A 22373-nucleotide genomic window follows, 5' to 3' on the forward strand; every position below is an offset into this window, starting at 1 on the left:
TCATGCCCTTCATCCACACAGTGACATTGACAGACTTTATCTACCAAGGCAAATAGGTGGGCGTGGAATGCTACAAGTACATCAGATGGTTGAAGAAGAAAAAATGGCTTTGGAAGAATATCTGAAGAACAATGATGAAGATGCACTGAAATTAGTATATCAGGAAGGCTTACTGACTACTGGAGAGACCAAACTGGCCTACAAGAAAGACCAAATGAAGAACAGAATAGAGTCATGGGAAGACAAAGCACTACATGGCCAGTACATTAAAAAAGATTTCTTATTTTAGGAAATGTTTCAGAAAATTTATTAAAGGCTTCTAGTTTGCGATGGCAGCGCCGATGGACGTGCGGAATGATTGCTTTCCACACCATCCAGTTTTCTCCCACCAGGGGACCCTGGAAAGGGTTGAAAGTCACCCTGGAGGGGTGATGAGCGTGAAGAGGACCTTCGACTGATTGCAGAAGGGCGGCAGCCCTTCCGTTTGATCTGGAGCAGTTCTTTTAACTGACGGGAAAATGATCGGCCATTCACGTGGCCCATCACTTATGCCATTTCCAGCCAAAGCCAAATTTACAACTAAGCACTTGAAAGCACCGCGGAAGAACTGGGTGAGACCTTACCTTCTTTATATTCCAAGGTTTTTTTTCCTGTAAAAAGCTTTTTGAAACTGCTTCCCCCTGCGAGGAGAGAGGGAAGGGAACATTTTTTCCCACCCTCTAAAATGGCGGTGTCTGACTACACAGGGAAATAAAGCTCTGAAATTATAATTAAATAATTAGATCTGCATTTTTTTCATATTTGGTGATCCAAAAAGTTCCTATCTTTAGGGGGACTTGCTATTTTACCTACTTGGGGAAAAAAAGAGACAAAAAAGAACTTAAATTGGATAAAAAACTAGCCTTTTTGAAAATGATTTTAAATGCTATCGGGGACATCTTGTGGTGAAACTTGGTACAGCAAAAATATCTTTGACAAAGAGACCTGTTTACAGCCTAGAGCTGTCCTTGGCATTATCTAAAGATAAAAAGCTGAAACAGCTGGGAGGTGAAATTGGCTTCTAAGAACTGTGGAGCTGAGTATTTACTGACTCTTGTTTAAAAAACTAGCCTCCTCTAAAGCAGGGCTTTTCAACCAGTGGTACGGGTACCACCTGTGGTACATTGGCACCTGGCAGGTGGTACACGACCATCCTAGAAAAGTTGTAGTGGAGGAAGGGAATGAGAGTGCCACCGGTGGGTAGGCAGGCAGGTGTCTTGCTTGGCTGTGCCTTGGGGAGCACTTTTTTCAATGCCATTGTAACTTCGAACAATCACTAAGCGAACTGTTGTAAGTCAAGGACTACCTGTACTTTATCACTTTTTTCTTTTTTTGGTCATCAAGTTTTTGACACCTTGCTAGGCGACTGGTGGTACTCGGATATTGCCATATCCTAAAAGTGGTACAATGGGTGAAAAGGGGTTGAAAAGCCTTGCTCTAAACAACTATCTACAAATACCCCAGAAATGGAGGGGGACCGGTAACAAACCTTGATTGATTATAAACTTATGCTTGAAAAAATTATTGAAGCTACTGAGATAATTAAATCCAGACTGAAAGATGGAGGCGCTAGCCTGAATCTACAAACTGAAATCCAGATTTCAACAAAAGAACTCACAACTCAGAAAATAACAGAAGCGGAAGAAATCAACACCAAGACAGAGAACCTTAAAGAACAACAACAATATATTGACAACTCTGGTAATCAAATCCTGATTGCAATTAAAGAACCTATAACAAAAATAACAGAAGCGGAAGAAGCTAACACCAAAACAGACGATGCTAAAGATCAACAAAGACAGCATATTGAAAACCTAGATAACCAAACAATGACCATAAAACTGGACATGACCCTTTACTAAAATCAGAAGAAATCTGAGGAAGAAGAAGACCAGACCGAATTGAAGATAAGGACACTAGAGCAAATATGGAAATCTGAACCACCTGGACAGCAACTTAATGATTATAAATGGATCAGTTCTTGTGGAAAATTGATGATCAAATGGTCTCCTTTGATTCAAGTAACATGTGTCAGAATGAAGGGAGATCCATCTGATAACCTAAAGCCATTGGTATGGAAACCTGGCTGGCATAAAAGGAAAGCCAGAGTTAGGTTTAAAAATGGGGCCTTTTGATTTACTAGAGAGATTCTAAGGTTTCAACTAATGGGCTAAAGGGAGACTTTGAGATGAAGGGAAATATGATTATTAGATTTAAATATTGTTGGAAAGTGATCAAAAATAAGGGATCTATTGACTTAATAATTAGGATTTAGATTTATAAGGGAAATGGAAATTAAATAGACATAAAGGCTATTCTATTAGTAAGTGTGATGTACTAGGATGAGAAATAGAAAATGTTTATGAAATAAAATAAGAATATATTTAAGTAAGTAATATATGTATTTTAGATATTATAACTTTTGTGTAACGAAATAAAGGAAATTTGGTTTCCAGAAATTTAAATACTATGGATCTTAAAGGTTAAATTGGAATGTTGTAATTAAAAATTAAGAATTAGATAAAACTTAAAAACAGGATACAGATATGTATAAGCAAAAAATGGATTGATACATGCTTTAACTGAATTTGTTATGGTTAAAAATTTACTAGTTTTAGTATGATATACCAAATGTTAAGGGAAATAGAGAAGGAATTTTTGATAATGTAACTGAGTTATGTACAAAAAATTTTGTTATTGAATCCTTAATTATCCAGTCACCATGTTGCTTTCCAAATACTGGGATGTTAAACTGGAAAACTAATAAAATTTGTTATTAAAAAAAAGAAAATTTATTAAAAAGTACTTTCTTTACAAATCACTGAGTTGAGTTCAACCTGTGATAGTGGAAGATGAGATTAGCGTGTGGACATAAAGTCAGAAATAAGGCCAAGAGTGTTTGCTATGTAAAAATAATATGAAAGCCATTCTAGAGAAGACCTGCAGGGTGAAAATCAGTATTTCACTCTGGGCATACTTTGAAATACACAAACAGTAGGATTAATCCCAAGTGTGACTCTTGTCCCCTTGGAGCACAGGTTTATACTATAATTCCTAGTAAAAATGAAGTAAGGTAAACTGGTAAGTAACAAACTACAAAAATATTTTAGCTGCAGTGAGCCATTGTAACGAAGGTCTCCCTGATTTTCACAAGCTTTGTCCATTTAATTTAGTATGTTATCACCTAAAGTCCTTGCGATTGTAGAAGTCCCAGGCTGAAGCATGACAGACCACTTCTCTCCCATCTGATGGCTTTTCCAGCATAGACTTTTCCCAGAACTCTTGCGGCATCGGGATAAGCCCCAGTGACTTGAAAAAACTGTCAGATTGTTCAAACATCTTCTTTGGGGTCCAGCCCTGTGGAAAAGAAAGCAAATGTGCCAAAAGTTAAGAAGCTGGCAAAGGAGAGTCTAAGAACAAGACATGGGCATTTTAATACAGTTAGTAGCAAATCATCCTTCCTGCAGTGCAGAACTGAAAGCAGGAAGGAGAAAGAATCTCCCAAAACCATATTTCACTTTCTACAATAGTCTCCTTCTTACGGTTTGTCACTCCAGTTCAGTCTCCATTCATAGGAACTGAACTGAATTCCCACTCTAGCTGGCTTCAAAAGATAGATAGGGGTAGCAGTAATGGCCTTACCACTTTTGATTTCAGCCATATGCCTGATATATATTCTGCTCCAGATTTCCACTGAAGAAATGTGGCCCAAGTATGGGGGGGGGGGAATCTCCAGCCTTACTATATTTTGATAATCTACAACTAAGTTAGATAGACTGCAGTCTTGATTGCATTATCTAATATCATACAACATCTAATATAAAAACATAACAAGACACATTCTTCGATGCAATTTTGACTGTGGGAATTCCTTCCAATGGAGAGTTGTCATATTCTGAATTTTACAGTCAACTTCTGAAAGTTCTTATTTTCCTTGTTTTTAAGTGTTGCAGTTGGGGAAATTTAATTAATATATATTTTTTCTTTTGTACTAGTGCAGATATATTACTGCTCAAAGCAGATTCACAGAACAGGAAAAGTTGTTCAAAAGATATTTTAGGATACTACAGGAACTAGCTTTGGAAGCAACAGTGCTTAATAATACTGAGGTTCAACTGAAACTTCCCTTCCAACTTCCTGTATCCAATAGGGCTGAAGGACTGAGTTGCTGGATTCATATGTAGCATTAATATTTGTCTGAATTTAGTTTAACACAATCCCTAAAATCAGCTATTGTGGATCATTCACTAAAACATTGCAAAATTCTACATGATGTAGAAATCAGGAATATATCAAAAACATATATTCGGCACATACTCTTAAGTATTTGCTTAAATATATAAAACTGAAGATTATTAGAATGTGATAGCTCTGAGCCACACCATAAGCAACTAACCCCCCCCCCAAACAACGGTGAGAGTTTTATTCTGGAGAGTTTTTAAAGAGGAAAAGAATTATGTTCAGTTCCTATGAGAAAACATTGCAAATAACAATTTAATAAAATCTAGTGTTTCAACCTGTTGTATCATTGCTGGAGTAGCATCCACTTTGGTAGCATCAGGGAAGGGCATGACAAGGTCAAAAATGTTTGCCCATGATTGTGCCCACATGTTACCTAAACATAAAAAGTGAAGTTGATTAATATGTAGCCATAAAAAATAGAGGGGGCGGGGGAGTAAATCAAATTACAAGATGAGGCAGTGAGGGAAGATTGCTATGTTTGAAGAGGAATGAAAATAGATAAAGTTTTGAGCTTGTGATATACAGATAGGTATGGCATTGTTGTTGTAGCCACCACATAAAAATAGTTTTATATCCAATTAAATTTACCCCTTGAATGTTCATATAGACATGATAACATTTTTTTAAATAACTATTTGATTTTTTTAAATAATAGAGGCAATTTACATTTTACTTACACTCAAACCATTATATTTGGAAAAAAAAGATGGGAATTATGGAGAAAAAAACAATTGAAAACTGCCACCTACCACATTTCAAAGATGAATATACCATCTATATGGAACTGGCTATCATAATATTGCTACTTAAATTGGGCTGCAAAAAGAAGGGATAAAATGGAGCTGGATCATGTTTTCTCCAGCATGGTTGACATGTTTTGGCTATGTTCCCCTTATTACCTGCTTTCTCAAAGCTCTATCTCCTCCTAAAAATGTTGATGTAGAGTGCCTTAACCTGGTATTGTATTTGTCCAGGTTGTGGATGCATTTATACTTATGTATAACACTCATGATCCTGAGTCAAATCTTATGTGGAGCATTTTATTAATAGATCATTGCCTATCTTTGTTATAAGATCTTAAAAAAACTGAAAAGCAAATGCTCATTATTAAGTTCTGTTACTACTTCCAACAACTGGAATATGTCTCCAAAGGACCAGGTCTGTAAACATTACACAAATGTAAAAAGTTCCTGGGGATTTGCTCAGCATGCCCAATGGCTTAGAGCAGCCCAGGGTGGAAAGACTTACCTAGCAAATGAGCTGGAATTGGGCCTTTGAGATTGATGCGCTTTTCGCCATATTTTTTGTATAGAGCCCGACGTACATAAGCATGCAGATTGAAGTATAGTGGTTGAAGCTGGTACCAAATGTTCTCCAGGTCAGTTTCAAAAGTTGGAGTTTCATAAAGAGATCTCCAGTAAGCACCGTTGTCTGCATGTCCTGTACACATAAATACATATAGTGCGAGCCTAGATAAGCTTAATATTATGATACAGCACATATATGCAAAAATATATGTTATGTTTTTCTTCATACACCTCACACCCATATAGCAAAGTCAAGAGAAAAATATTAATTTTAACCCTTCTATTTAAACAATGACAGTAGTAATGATTATGAGGCACTATAGGGCAGTTTCTGACACCTATAATTGTTCATCCTGATCAGGCCTAACATGGTCTGCCACTTCTGTGATTATTCAATTGAAATGCTTGAAAGTGGCAGCACAAATGATTCTCTCTAGGATATTTTTTATTTTATTATTTTATTTTATTTATTTTCCACATTTATTACTTTTATAAATAATTCAAGGCAGCAAACATACCTAATACTTCTTCCTATTTTCCCCACAACAACCCTGTGAATGGGTTGGGCTGAGAGAGAGAGAGTGATTGGCCCAAGATCACCCAGCTGACTTTCATGACTAGGGTGACTAGGCCTCAGTTTCCAGATTTCTACCTTGGTGCCTTATCTACTTCAGCACACTGACTTTTCATATACCATAAGTATTTGCACAATAACGCTAGCTTTTGAGTTTTACTTTTAATTATATTGATTCTACAGTTCTTGAGTCACCATATTTTTATTTATCGCATTATTAAATTTCTTTACCATTTAATTTGGCAGCCTTATTGCTCAGATGTACATATCTCTCATAGTGTCTTCGGATTTTCTTCCCTGATGCATCCCGCCAACCTTTCCAAGTGTTAAGAAGCTCATCATAGTCTCTTGATTTAGCCATAGTATCTGTAAGGTCTGAATAAGAAATCAGTTCACATATTAATGTTTATAATTGGACCCTTATCTCCCAGCAATACCTTTTGTATTCCCCCCACTGCACATGTTTTATATGGGAGAAATGGGAATTATACCTAACAGGTTTGGAGGGCACTAAGCTGGGAAAGGCCCCCCTGCATTTTAGAAGCTGAATTCTTCCACACACTTTCTTCTTCTCAAACAAAACCCCAGTGCTGTGGAATATATTTTCCTATTTTAAACAACAATCTGTATCTAACTCTGTTTTCATGAGCAAGATGTATCTCACAAACATTGAAATAATAATTAGTACAACATTACTAATATTTTCCCCCAATCCATTTCTTATTGAACATCTGGGTGCTTTCCTACTGAAGATGGATTGTTCCAACAAAGAGTTCCAATGACTCAAAATGACTTGAAAGCCTCCTTTACTGCAAGTTTAAAATTTGTGGGATCTGTTGTGTAATAAAAACATTCCTGATCTGATCCCTTTAGGGATGGACAGTTATAATTCCATATTATTAGTCATGGAAACCTGCCCTGCAGTGGGGGAAGATATATTTTCAATATGATCAAAGCTCAGTCTTCTTTATGAGATCTAAATACTGCTTCTCATGGTACCAAAGTGATCTTTGAATGTAAAATTGTAACTCCTAAATTTTATGTCTATATCAATTCCAGGTGAGTTTCAAGAAATTAGGGGAGAGGAATAAGAGACTATTCCTTAAAATTATGTGACAGTGATGGGACTTACCAGGATCTAATGCTTTGCAGTCTGTATCTTTTTCGCAGATTTTGGCTACACTATAAATTGTCTCCATGTCTAAGAGCAGTTGATTATACTGAAAGAAATAAGATTATTTTACCATACAATATAAAAACTGGCTTATGTCTTGTCTAGTTGACCATCTCTTTCTACTAAAGGATTTTAATGATAACATATTAATTACCATGAAATTAATAAAAATGGATGATAATGGCACTTCATTAACCATTCAACTTTTTCTTTCCTAATAATAATACCCCAGAATAATATTTGTGACAACAAATTGGCTGAAATTAATTATCCTGAATTTGTGATGCGAACAGGATCAATAATGGAATAAAAACTTGTTCATGTTTTGCAGAATCTAGTAGTATTTCTTTCACAGTGTCCTTCCAGAGAATTACTTCTTCACAATAGGTTTTCTTGTTTCTTTATTATCAAAAGATTATCTACAGCTACAAATGAGTTCACCGTCCTAGACTGAAGTGCAGCATAATCTTCAATCAGAGATCCAGCAGCTCCTCACCTGAATCACTTTTTGTAATATGTGAAAATATTATACTGCCAACAGGCCAATGAAGATTGATATGTCCCTTTTCCATCAGATTGGCAACTTGTTATTTTAAATTTTACTCATTGTAAGAGCTATTACATTGTTTATTATTGCTTTATAATTTAGTTTATAAACTACTTATAATCTTAGAATCTGAAGTTGTTTATGTGAATCCACAGGAAAGGATTTCACGCCGCAGGGGAATTTGAGGAAAAAGAGAGATGTCACTGGCATACTTTTGACTTTTTCCAAATACTTAGATAACTTTTATCAGTGACATCATTTAAACATCCAAAGTTTGTGCTAGAGATCTTCAGCATTACATTCTAGAATCTACCTGACAAGGAAGAATCAAACAATAATAATAATAATAATAATAATAATAATAATAAAGTTGGAAGGTCATCTAGTCCAACCCCTTGCTCAGGCAGGAAACCTTATAACATTTCAGACAAATGGCTGTCCAATCTTTTCTTAAAGACTTCCAATGTTGGAGCATTACCAGCTTCTGGAGGCAGGTTGTTCCACTGATTAATTGTTCTGTCAGGAGGTTTCTCCTTAATTCTAGGTTGCTTCTCTCTTTAATTAGTTTCCATCCATTGCTTCTTATCTTGCCTTCAGGCGCTTTGGAGAATAGCTTGACTCCCTTTTCTTTGTGGCAACCCCTAAGATATTGGAACATTGCTATCATGTCCCCCCTCCTCCTTCTCTTCATTAAACTAGACATACCCAATTCCAGCAACTGTTCCTTGTAAGTTTTAGCTCCAGTCCCCTAATCATCTTTGGTGCTCTTCTCTGTACTCTTTCTAGAGTCTCAACATCTTTTTTATATCGTGGTGACCAAAACAGGATGCAGTATTCCAAGTGTGGCCTTACCAAGGCATTGTAAAGTGGTATTAACACATCACATGACCTTTATTCTGTCCCTCGTTAATGCAGCCTACCATTGTGTTGGCTTTTTTGGTAGCTGCAGCACATTGCTGGCTCATATTTAAGTGATTGTCCACTAGGACTCCGAAATCCCTCTCACAATTACTACTATTGAGCAAGGTATCTCCTAAACTATACCTGTGTATTTGGGTTTTCTTGTCTAAATGTAGAACCTTACTTTTTTCACCATTGACTTTCATTTTGTTAGATAGCTCTCAGTGTTCAAGTCTGTCAATTGTTGCAAAGTCATATCTTTTTATTTCAGGACTAGAAGGTAGTCTAGAAGTACTCTGAGACTAATAAATAAATAAATAAATAAATAATCAATAGAGATGTTGTCTATTTCTGGTATCTTAGGTATGAAAATTAAATAGATTCAAATAATCAACCAAAATACTTACAACTGATATACAACAATTTACAGAAAAATTATAAGTCAGACACAGAGATGGTGGCTTTTTGATCTCTATAAATACACTCTCTCTTTTCCACTAAAGAAAGCTGAAGAGGCTTTTTGACTGATAGAAGTGATAATTTAACTTTTCTTCAATTTACTATCCTCAACAAAAATTGGGAAGTAATTTTTATTTTTATTTTTTTTAAAAAAAACCTTACTTATATTTTTATATGCAACATATCTAGATCTTCAAACTTAAAGTGACTAGGCCCAATGGTGGGATTCAGCCAGTTCGCATCACTTTGGCAGAACTGGTAGCTAATTTTTTATTGCCCAGGCCCAGAATGGATTTCTGGAAGCGGCATACACACAGAGAACCGGTTGTTCAAATATTTTAATCTCACCACTGACTAGGCCCCAGTAATTAAGAATGAGAACAAAGGAATCCATTACATATAAAAGTAAAATATTACAAGCTTCCATAATTATGCAATTTATTTTTTTTAAAGCACCATAAATAGTATCTCCCTTTAATCTCACCTCCTTCAGCTCTGCTTCAGGTAAGGCTGCCCGTTCAATGTCACTTAATTTCTTCAGAATACGCTTTATTCTGGGATCTTTGAAGTCAGTAGAATCAAACTGCCGAGCCTTTAATCCATTTTGCAGAGTATGGTTTGACATTGCAAGATTCTTCACCAACTACAAAAAGGAACAGGAAAAAAATGAAGAATACAGATAACAGAATAGGAGTTCTGCTGCTCCAAAGAAACAAATAACATTAATTCAAATTATAATCTGGTGTGTACAGGGCTATTAACAGTATTAACACCACAAATCTGTTACTAGCAATTGCAGTTATTAACAAACTAGCAATCCATTGCTAACTATTCAGAAAATTCAGATTATTGTTTAGTAACAGGCCTGCATAAAATAATTTAATCTGGCAATTCACAGGAAATGCATGTATAATATTATGCTAGAATAGTTATATGTGAAGTACAATTCCAACAACAAGAAGCCAGAATTGAAGGATATTGGGAACAAGTGGGAGGTAGCAAGAATCTCTTAGCTTTGGACATTCTGTCCAAATCTTTGCCATTCAGCTTTCAGTGATTTACAATACAATAGAGGAGGAGGAGGAGGAGGAGGAGGAGGTAGTTAAGTCAGCTAAAATTGCATCAATAAAATGATTTTTAAAAAATGATATCAGAAACTACTAAATTAAGGGTGAAGTGTTTATAAGGTCTTAATAAGAAATATCAGTTGCACTGTAATTTACAATGAAGGGAAGCGCTAGTATTCATATATCTAGATGTGCCTCTATATTTGCCAATTCTAATAAATGGAACATAAGCAAAATAGTTCACTCTTTTAACCCTGGAACATTATCTGTTTTGCTTGTTTCTCTATGGGAGTTCCTGCAAGGATTACTAAACAGTGTGGACTTTCCTACCATAATCTGTTTGTTGTGTTCAGTAATATTGACATTGTAAGTCCAAGAAGCCTCTGTGTAAGCATTCCACACCACTTCAGCTGTGCTGTTATACTTTTCTAAGAATGCTTTAGCTTCAGCTTCATCAGTTATTTTATCTGGAAGATAGAAAAATGAATGTGTAAGTATACACATACACAAGTATACATGTGTGTATAAAAATAACATCACCATCACTTGGGAAAAAAAGTTGAATTTGTTTAATTATTATCAGTACGGGTCTAATTTGTCAAAAGAGAAGTACCAAGATCCTAAATTATATCAAAATTATATTAGTTATGATAGAATCAGAATCATGTCATCCCATCAGTTAAGTATCTGCTCCTGCAGTAAAAATATGATTACCAGATATCTGAACAGACAAAGGAGATCATACACAATTGGAAAGGAGGAACATACTAACTGTTTAATTTTCCTGGCTACTATAGCAAAAATTACAGTGAAAAACTGCATCAAAAACATATTTAGGCCTATATGTACATGAAATTACTTTTTTCCAGCATCAGAAAGACTGTTTTTTCAGTCACAGAAATGTGCTAGAATCTTTAGGAAGCAAAAGCCTTCAGCATGTAACTGATTAAAAAAAAAAATTCAGTTTCAGGAAGCAACACAGAATGTACCAACCAACTAATTAAGGTCATAGAGCAGAACTTGTTAGCTTGTCTTAGCACTTATTAGTGAAGGACTACATGCTCAGCATGCTCAGAGACACTCTCTGCTATTCTTACCTTATACTAGACCAAGATAAAATACGTTTATGTGAAGTATATTCTACAAATGAGTTCTGGAAAGTTCATGGACCTCTCTAAGACAGCTCCATTTTCTATCCTGTGAATGCGATGGCAGCACTAATTTGAGAAGCTGCCCTCATTCATTGGAAGATTAAAATGAACATACAAGAAATGTATATTTTAGAAACCATTATTCACCACAGAGAGAGTTGCTTTTCAGGCTATTTGTTGCACAGAGCATCAATGGAAGAGATTCCAATACAGCTTGTTTGTGCTTTTTTTCCAAATCAGATCTCATCTTCTATAGCTCCTTAATCAATTGCCAATCCAACAAATATGCAAGTATTTGAAGGAACAATATTATTAGTTTTGAAGAAGTTTTATCTCATTTGCAACATCTTCATTGTGATTATGCAACACAACAAATAGCTAGCCCTGATTTCACAGTCATATCTAGTTCAGTTCCAAACTGTTATAGTTACATCAATCATTGGTTCCTGAATTTAGGTCTCATCTTTACACTTCTTTTATATATATATATATAATCTCTCATTTTTCCCTATATTCCACTGTGTAATTAGAATGATAACTGGATATTCCTGTGGGATTATGACTACCAGGTTCAAGTACCAATTGGTATCTGGAGATAATGATTCTTCTATCCCCCACTCCCACTTTTTCTGGTGACCTGTTGCAGGTAAAGACTAAGCCTTCCAATGCAACCTTCAGTCTATTCTCTTTGTATCATTTTAGGTTTTATGCATGGAAAATTTTACCAAGGCCTTCTGGATAGCCCTCAGGGACAGGTGGACGCCAATCAAATTCTGGCCAGCCCAGTGTTTCATTGTTCTTCCCATTCTCTTTTTGCAGCCATTCAATAACAGGTTTGAAATATTCAAGCAATGCTGAAGCATCCATCTTATTTGTACCAGTCAATTGTTGGAGAATATCTTGCCAAGGCTGGGAAGATCCAGCCTTCATTGCCTCACTGCAGTGAAGATAAAGAAAGAGTAAATAGATGGAGCCATTGAGATTAGAACTGACATATGTGTGATTTAAAATTGTTAAAATGACACAAGTGACATACCAGAAAGAGGGTTTGTTTTTTTTACAAGTAATTGAATTTGCAATGATAATTTATCTTCACAACATCCTGATCTTGGAAAACCATTATGCCAATAAAACTAATTAAAAGATGGAGATGTTTTTGTTTTAACAACCTTTTATAATTCTCACAATCTACAGAAACTCTTCTCCTGGAGATCAGATTGCCAAACTTCAGCATGTTTTTTTAAGTCCAAAAGATCATCATTGTTAAGGAAAAAATAGGTAGATTTGAATTAATAATCATTCAGTTTTCCCACCAATATATCTGTTTCATGCTTGATGTAGAGGACATAAAGAATGGCTTTCAAGGACAGCTGGAAGTTCCATTACCAAGGCAATGAAAACATATACATAGCTTAAGCCCATTCCAAGAAACTAACTTGAGAAAATGCCTCTAACAGATCTCTCCCTAATTCACACAAGATTCAAGCGAGGAAGGAAGGGAAGCACATTTAAATTTGCAAGATTATGTTACAATAATGTTCTAATAAAAGTAGTTTTAGACATAAATTGCATTGCTGTCATGATCTGTATATGCTATAGGGCAGTAGTTCTCAACCTTTTTAATGCTGCGACCCCCAACCGGTTGTAAGTCGAGGACTACCCAACCGGTCTTAAGTCAAGGACTTTCCCTGCCCGGGAGCGCCGCGCATGCGTGGTGCCGCCCCCTGCACCGGCCGAGAGGTAGCTGGCAAGCGGCAGAGACGGAGCAGGTCGACCACCAGCTGGGCCACCAGCTGGCCCAGCCCAAGGGAGGTAAGGCACCCTCCCTGCGCCCGCCGGCCTCCCACCTCCCCCCCGGCCCTCTTTTATTTACATTTTTAGTAGTTACTCAGCAGGGAGGGGAGGAAACTTCCAGACAGCTCACCTTCGCTGCAGACAACTTGCAGCACTGTTTGCAGAATGGGACTTTTGGCGGGCTCGGCAGGGCAGAGACAGCCTGGACAATTCCTATTGGCTTTTGAAAGCCAATAGAATTAGACTCTATTCAAGAGAGTCTATTCTATTGGCTTTTAAAAGCCAATAGAATAAAAGGGAGGATTTGTTTTAATTTTGGCATTTCAAAATGATCCCTCTTGTCATTTTAGAATGAAGGCAGGAATGGAAAACACTGATACATTCTTAGCTAAAGTATGAGGACCTCTAATATTTTAGATATAAGTTTATTTCTTGCCAGTTCCCTCTTTCCCTTTGCTTTCACCTGAGTTTCTGTCCAGCTTCTTTAGAGTTATAGATGTCACATGTATGAAGATCACCAGTATGGTTGGCAGCTTGGCAAAGGGCCTTATGGAATTGGAATTGCAGAATAAAACTGACAAAGTACCTGCCCAAAACGAAAATCCATATTTTTACTAAATATATGATACATAACATATATTATAATACAAAAATCCTTTTAGACTGAAAATATTCAAATTCTGAAATATGAATTACAAATACAAATAATAGACTTTTTAAGGTGAAATTCATAATTTTTGGCAATAAGAAAATCTCATCTTTCTTTCTACACTTTAATTAACCTAATAGTATAACTATTACTCTTACTTGCACTGAATGATTTTGAAGGGTAGATTAGGCATAAAGTAATTAATTTTGCTTTGGAGATCTTGAGAATTTGCTCTCAGATACTCAATATATAAGAAGGTTTGGTATAACATAAAGATGATAGGATTGTGGGCATGCAGAGGTGTTCTTCAAGAACCATCAGCCAGATATTTTTAAGCAGAAGCTAGAAAGATCCATAGTTGTGCCAAGAGCTTATTATGACTGGACCAGGGAAAAAGATACAGTTCATGATGTAATTTAATTTTAGGTCTAGAGCAGGGGTGACGTGCTGCAACATATTGTGACTTTATTTCCATTACCGGCAATGGGATGGGCACAGTTTCAGCATGACGCATCTGGCCCGTGGGCCAGCAGTTTGACACCCCTGGTCTAGAGTTTCTCTACTCCAGAAGAGAACACTAGATAGATTTTTTTAAAGCTGTTTGCTGAAATCCTCAACTCCACTAAACCCTATTATGTTCCCAACTCCCCTATGAAAAAATCAAAGCATGAATCATTCTTTCCCAGTAACAACAAAACTTCCTAAAATTTCATATTTACACCTTTCCTTTTTCCAACTTCCAATACCTGATATAAGGTGTGTTGGCAGGGATGTGATATTTAGCACCAGGATCAAAGTTTGTTTCATTTCTTGCAATAGGAGGACAAATTCCTTGATATTTTGTTCTGGGGAAAAAAACAACTTAGCCAATGGACAAAATAAGGACAATCATCTCTTAACAACAAACAGACTTCAGATTCAAGCAAAGGGTATGTGTAGATATAATAGCAATCACTTAAAGATAACAAGAAGCAACTACTTTGCATTCAGTTTTCCTTATTTCCTTCAAATAAATTAATACTTTCACTTCATCTATCTCTTCAGATTTCCCCCTTCTTATAATCTTATATTCTCAGATATATGAATTATATTTGTCAGAGGAATGGCTATGGAGGATGGGTGGTTATAAAAAGTTAAAATAAGCAACATTATATAAAAACAACAATCATACATAAAACAACAACATACTTAGAAGGGTCTACATTGGAGGATTACATTTGTCAAACCTGTTGCTTTGCTTGCTTGTCACTCATTATGGCAATTTTCTATTTGCTTTGCTGAGGTTGTTTTACCTTAGGTACCACCAATCAAAATTGTAGCGGCTCGGAGGGGTGCGTCCACTGAAGACATCCCACCGCCATTGATCAATTAGATAGCCAAAGGGTAGGAAGGCAATCTTTTCCAGGGCCATTTTCAGAAGATAATTGATATCACTCTCTGCAAGGAATAAAGGAAGAAAAAATGTAAGAAGCTTCCAAAGAGAGTTTATTTTAAATCATTGTGTTTCCAGAAGGTGGCAAAGAAGAGTTGAAGTAAAAATAGATTAGCAATCTATATAGATGAATTCTCTGTTAAGAACAAACCAGTAGATTCCCCCTCTCACAAACTAAGAGCAGTTGCTTGAAAATCAAATAGATTGAGTTCATCCAAGTGCCTCTGGGAAAGGCAGAAACATCTACAGTATATTTTACCTTAGAAAAATAATTTGCTCCAACCCAGAGCACAGCAGCAGCTACATCCTGAACTTGTCTGTAGTTCTATATTGCATTATTATAACTCCTTTCAATGTGGACATTTGTGAGTGTGTGTGTGTCCATATGTGTGTGTATCTGTGTGTGTGTGCGCGCGCGTGTGCACTTGCTTTCATTGACCTAAAGCAATAGGGAGGAGATGGCAAATTGTATGATCCAGTACATTTTTTTCTAGGTAAAAAAGGTAAAGGTTTCCCTGTTGGTTGTGTCTGACTCTAGGAGCCAGCATTGACCAAACATAATTTATGTGGTCATGTGGCCCTCATGGCTATATGCCAAAAGCACATGGAACACTATTGTCTTCCCACCAAAGTGGTACCTATTAATCTACTTGCATTTGTATACTTTGAAACTGATAGGTGGGCAGGAGGTAAACCTGATTCCAAATCCTTGATAACAATTATTTATCATATCCAATATGAAAAACATTTCCCATCAACTTTACTGGTTTTCTCCTTCTATATTGACCCCAGCCATTATGCTCATCTTACCTCTGTCTTCAGTGACATTGGTGAGCAGCTCAATTTTCTTGAGATGGATGGGAGTAGAAACAGACAAACTCATGACATCTCCAATGGCTTCATGAAAGCCAGGGTTGGCCCCACTGCGAAAACTTACTGGCTGGTTCTTATACTGCAAGTAATATTGAACGTGACCCATTTCATGGTGTACTGTAAAGAGTTGCTCCATAGTAACTGTTGTACACTGCTTTATCCTGCAAAACAGGGAACAGGAAAGTGAGTGTTCAGTGAAGACTGTATCACAATATAATAACAAAGCATCTATTGTTTTTGTAACCTGGAACATTTGCTGATAGCCTCAGAACAGCTGAAAAGGACCTTTTTTCTTGTGCCAAAACTAGGCTTTCTATGATTCCTTGAAGAAAACATGTAATTTAAAGAGAATTTAGAACAAATTTAGACCTCCTTCCACCATCTACCTAACTTATTTCACCCCTCAGCCATTCATTAAAAATTTATCAATTCCTACACCACGTTGAACTAATAGAAAGAAACAAGAGGGGGGTGGATGGGATGATAATTTTGGCTTTGACTTGACAGTGACTACCTTTGACTCTGAAAGCATAGCTTTGTGGCAGATTAACACTAAGGAATTACACTCTTTCACTCAAGCAAATTCTGAGCTTTGGTGAATTAACCCCATTTCTTGCATTCTTAATATAAGAGAAAGTAATATTGTCCTGATATCACTTTGCTAAGTACCTTTTCCAGATGTTGACATAGGTGGCAGGATAGAGAAGGAAAAAATCATACATGCATTTAAAGAGAACAGAAATTATAGTCTAGGGCAGAAACGACCTATATTTTGATAGGTCAGGATTGTACTTAGTATTTTTGGCAAGGTTAAGGTACAGTGGGCAAAGCAATAGTGCATAGTGCATAATAACATTATGCAAACAGATGGGGTTAGGAGCATAATTTAGGGCCTGTTTTATAGTTTTCTTGCAGAGTGGGATTTAAGGAGCTGCTAAAAAGCAGGCATCCTTGAAGCATATGTGTTCTTGGAGTTTTATGATAATCAATCTAATACATCATCTAGTTAAATTCACAGCTCCCTAATCATTTCCAAAATTAGAAAAAAGAAATCTTTCACCTAAATGGATCTTAATCTTTTTACCAGCATCAAACCTTGCATTTTTTAAAAAAGCATATATTTTAAGTTTTGACTTTCTACTTATACTTTTAACTGATTATATAATAAAAATATTTCTGAATTTGTGAGATACAGAGAAGTTAGAAAAATTTTCCTTTGTTCCCTAAAAAACCAGACCTACTTTGTATGTCTCTATGCCAATAAGATCTATAGTTCTCTTTGCATGGCAAGGCGCCATCATATACAATATGCACCTGAAATCTTTGCGATTGAAGAAGTCCCATGCTGATGCATGGCACACAACCTCCCGCCCATCTGTCGGTTTCTCCAGCATGGATTTCTCCCAGAATTCAGGTGGCATTTCAAACATGCCAAGAGAGGTGAAGAATTCTTCCGACACCCGGAACATGTGTGTTGCATTCCAGTTCTGGGAAAGGCAAGAACCCATCCGAAGCATTAGATAGCACAAATGTGTTGGAAATTGTTCTTGGGGATTGAACCCAGGTTACTCAGGTATAATAAATTACATGGGCATTTGTTGCTTGAGGTTTAGAATGTCATGGAGAACTATTGTTTAGGAAGAAAAAAGTTACAGAGTGCAACAGAGGAGAAACATAGCTAAGAACGTGAATCTTCTGCACTATCAGATGAGAGTTGCCATATAGTTTTGATCTTGGGGATAAATACTATTGTATTTGTCTCATTTAAATAGTTGTCAAGAAATAAAATTAGGCTGTACCCCCCCCCCCATGTGCTACTGAGGACAACAATATATATGAATATCACTGTTACTCCTGTATAGCACTTGCATGTAATCTTGAACAGTCCTTCTGAAAATTTAGCATGAAATGCAGACCTCAAAATGCAGAAATTGAAGCTAAATACACCTGGCAATTACATAGAGAAGCAGCATTGAAAAATATCTATAGCATAAAATGCTGCATTGGAAGAATTCCATGGAGAATTCATGTGGTTCACTTATGCATTTTAGTCATGCATATCTGGCTTGTAATTTTTTGATGTTATGTTGAACAGATAACATTATTATTATTGTTGTTGTTATAGTATTATTATTATTGATCATCGCACAGTCAGCCAGATGTTCAGACTGGATTTGGCATTGTTGTCTACCTATCGAGTCCTTACTAAGGACCTGGGATAAGCAGATCTGGATGTTTGATGGTATTGCAGATATTGTCGCAGGATGGAAGCTGTTCCTAGTAAGGCCGCCTTTTGCAATTGACTAATGGTGAATTTGTCAATGCCAATGGTATTCAAGTGGTGCTCCAGTTGTTTTGGGATTGCACCCAAGGCGCCTATTACTATTGGTACTACCCTTGCTTGCCTTTGCCACAGTCTTTCTATTTCTATTTGTAGGTCTTTGTATTTTGTTATCTTCTCCTTTCTCGTCTATTCTGCTATCTCTAGGCACTGCCACGTCCACTATCCAGACTTTTTTGTCTTTCTTATCGACAATTGTTAAGTCTGGAGTGTTATGTTGTTGTTGTTGTATTATTATTATTCCAATTCTTGCTCAGAGAACAAATAATCATCTCACTGCTGGATGAAAAGGTGTCACTAGCAATATTTGTGTATATGGGCATTTTCAGTTTCAGTTCCTACTAACTGCTGCAGCCAAAGAGAATGGAATAAAACTGTAACACTAATGTCCTTACTTTCTGTTTCATGGTATTGGTAACATCTAGATGTGGCTTATTTGCAAAAGGCACCATCATGTCATAAATGTTGTTCCATTGCTGGGCCCACATGTTACCTGCAGGAGGCAAAGCAGCACTGTTTAGCTGAATAAAACCAACAGCTTGAAGGGGAGGGAACGGCTATATATAAAATTAGACAGAAAGTGTTATTTGGCACAGAGTTTAGAGGGAAACAGCCAATAGAATAAGAGTCAGAGGAGACACTATGTTAATTCCATGATTGCATGTGACAATTTGGTTATATAAACAACAGCGACAGGGAATCCTAGCAGCCTCTGGACAAAATGCACAACTAGGAAAAAGACCAAATCTTCCTCTTGTTACTGTAGTTTCAATGACAAGCACTGAAATTCCAAAGCTCACAGAACCTCTTTATTTAGAAATTATTTACATGTGAACATTGGCATGTAAAACACGTGTCAGTTTCCACAAAGGCTGCATAAATATATAATTCAGGCTTCTAGCCTTTCCCCATGTTACTCCAATGCACCTCCTCCATTGGATGTAGTAAGTTTGTGAAGAAAGGAGGTTAAAATGCTCATAGAGCACCATTTATAGTATCTTTCCTTCCTTCCTTCCTTCCTTCCTTCCTTCCTTCCTTCCTTCCTTCCTTCCTTCCTTCCTTCCTTCCTTCCTTCCTTCGCCTTTATTTTGTGCAATTCAAAGTGATGTTCCATCTTCTACACAACAACTTTGCTCACAGTCACTCATAACTCAATCACTTCCTGTCTGGATTATTGCAATGTGTTTTACATGAAGGACCACAAAGAAGTTACAACTGGTCCGGAATGCAGCAACACATATTGTATGATATACCAATACAGGTACTAATAAAGAAGAATATTTGTAGCTCAGTATAATACACAATAACAGAGTGGGAGGGGACCTTGGAGGTCTTCTAGTCCAACCTCCTGCTCAAGCAGGAAATCTTATACCATTTAAGACAAATGGTTGTCCAATCTTTTCTTTAAAACCTCCAATGTTTAATTATTCAGTGTTGATATGAGGGGCCCTTGGAACTCTCTAAGCTTGCTTGTTTTCTTCCAGACATTTCTTAACCAAATTAGGTAACATTCAGTGCTAATGACGTTACCTAGTTTGGGTAATGAAACATCTGCAAGAAAACAAGCAAGAGAGCACCAAGCACCCCACCAAAACACGTGTTTATAGATTCACTCATATTGCACCTCTATTGCATCAGTTGCACTGAAATCTGGCATCAATTTCCTTTCAGGTTTAATTCAAGGTGCTTGTTTTAAAGCCTTACATGGCATAGGGCCTGGTTACTTGAGGACCACCTCTCTCTAAGAATATCTGTCCATCCTATTGGATCAGATAGGATAGGCAAGCTTCAAATCTCTTCCCTAAAATTCTGCCACCTAGTGGGACTTTGGAAGCATGTCTCATCCATAGCTGTCCCTGTCTTTTGGAACAACCTTCCCCAGTCATTTAGCAGGCCCCCACCCTGTAATCTATTATCTATTATCAATAGGTAATAGGAGTTATAATATAACCTATCAGGAAGACACTAATTTAGCAAGATTGCTCTCCAATGCCCAAAACATGTGACTGAAATCCAATTTTGCTGCCAAATTTTGGTGACACAATTTCAGGTTATACTTGTTATTTGGGTTTAAAAGTAAAAATAAGACTAGTTTCCTCCCAGTCTCTCATTCAAGTCAGCTTACAGCCATTCAAAAGTTGCCAATTTTTAGTATAGAATATGATGGGATATTAAGGATTCTCCCAATTCTTCCCCACCTGATCCCCAATCTATTATATACACACAAACTTTTTTTTTTACCCAATAAGTGAGCAGGAATAGGGCCTTTCAGGTTTATGTATTTAGAGCCATATTGGTTATATAGTTTCCTTCTGACATATGCATGGAGATTTAGATAGAGAGGCTCCAACTGTTGATAGAGTTGCTCTATATCTTCCTTAAATGTTGGTGAATCATACCAGGAGCGCCAATAAGCCCCAGTATCTTGGAATCCTAAAGGTAAAAATAATACAGTATTCAGTATGAATTCTTACAATACAAATAAGCTCTTTAAATTATCCATAATTACTTTAGAATTACAGAATGTAGTTGTGAACAACTCCTCTCCTGGACTGTTCTGCACCATTTATAATATAATTGAACCAGTCCAATTCTGAAGCCAGAAAATGTCCAATTCTAAATCCAAAGACAGTTTTTCCAAATAATTCCTAATTGTACTTAAAGTAGGTGTAGAGTTGCAGAGCCAGGAGGAAAGGGGGTGAAAAGAGGAATCAGTCTAGAATCCCTACATAGCTACTAATAAACTAAATCCAATCCTATTAAAAGGTTATCTAATTCCGAGCAGGTACTTTTAGCAATAATTCAGTTGATTATTATATATAATTATTATAATATAATTAATTGGATCTTCACATGTGGACCTGGTCTGTTGTACCTGACATTAGGCTCTTGAGAATGACCAAGTTAACAAGTCAACCTCAGTAAATCAATAATTCCTTATGCTGCTACAGTCTTACCAACTTTGGATAGTTTTCCATATGAATCTGATATGGTACATTTGACCCCTTTTGTTATAGCGATCAGGGTCAAGCATTTGATCACATGTATGCCATATTCTTGAATACTTTTGAAATGGAATGCAAAGGTTGAGACTAAAAACACAACAGATATGTTGATCACAAACTGTTAGCTCACAATAGTTTCATTTTGGAATGGCAATGGATGGAAAATAAAACACAACAACTCATTTAAAAAATATAAGGTGTGTTAGGCTTATGGAAGGTTACAATATGCCTCTTTCTCAATCCAGGTTTCTTAATTTGAATTTAAAAGGCTTAAATTGTTCTTTGGAAGGCAGATTTTCGATCCAGTTGGTTGATGATCCCATCCCCTGTCTATATTTTTAACATCTCACCATCCATTTTGTAGGCTTCGTTGCTCAGTGAAACAAATTTCTCATACTTGGATCTCAGAGGATTGCCAGCAGAATTATGCCATCCTTCCCAGGCATAAAGCAACTTTCTGTAACTATGAGAAGTGGCCATAATTTCTGTAATATCTGATGAGCATGGAAAAAAAAGAGACATCAAAGAAATCATTAAAGGATTAGACAACTGAATCCAAGGAACATCAAAAAGCCACTAGTGTTTGCACTAACTCTTCTACATATCTATCTACATAAAGAACAAACTGGGTATGGAAGACCTATTTAGCAAAAAATGTGGTTTTCTAGTACCATTAAATGATTCCATTACACTAGTGTTTGAGGATTTGAAGAAATGCTCTATCCTTACAGCTGAACTCATTTGCACAGCTGATAAGAAACTGGATTCAGAAGGTCTTTCTTTTTCAGGGAGCAGTATTTTTAAACATCATGGTTGAAG

General features: G+C 36.5%; 1 protein-coding gene across 1 annotated transcript in view; it reads right to left on the bottom strand.

The window, feature by feature from the left end:
- ACE (angiotensin I converting enzyme) overlaps positions 1-22373 on the bottom strand; it is a 49711-nt gene that overhangs the window by 11718 nt on the left and 15620 nt on the right. Inside the window, exons 4-19 of the mRNA XM_039331374.1 lie at positions 21905-22048; positions 20791-20982; positions 18945-19042; positions 17523-17695; positions 16146-16369; positions 15196-15340; positions 14650-14748; positions 13718-13840; positions 12186-12397; positions 10640-10776; positions 9727-9885; positions 7295-7382; positions 6394-6537; positions 5530-5721; positions 4557-4654; positions 3224-3396 (exon numbers count right to left, since the gene is read on the bottom strand). Coding sequence (XP_039187308.1) covers positions 3224-3396; positions 4557-4654; positions 5530-5721; positions 6394-6537; positions 7295-7382; positions 9727-9885; positions 10640-10776; positions 12186-12397; positions 13718-13840; positions 14650-14748; positions 15196-15340; positions 16146-16369; positions 17523-17695; positions 18945-19042; positions 20791-20982; positions 21905-22048 — 2401 coding nt within the window. The remainder of the gene's footprint in view (positions 1-3223; positions 3397-4556; positions 4655-5529; positions 5722-6393; positions 6538-7294; positions 7383-9726; positions 9886-10639; positions 10777-12185; positions 12398-13717; positions 13841-14649; positions 14749-15195; positions 15341-16145; positions 16370-17522; positions 17696-18944; positions 19043-20790; positions 20983-21904; positions 22049-22373) is intronic.

This window comes from Crotalus tigris, unplaced genomic scaffold, assembly GCF_016545835.1.
Source record: "Crotalus tigris isolate CLP2741 ecotype Arizona unplaced genomic scaffold, ASM1654583v1 scf7180000024437.13266115, whole genome shotgun sequence".
NCBI classification, from domain to species: Eukaryota; Metazoa; Chordata; class Lepidosauria; order Squamata; family Viperidae; genus Crotalus; species Crotalus tigris.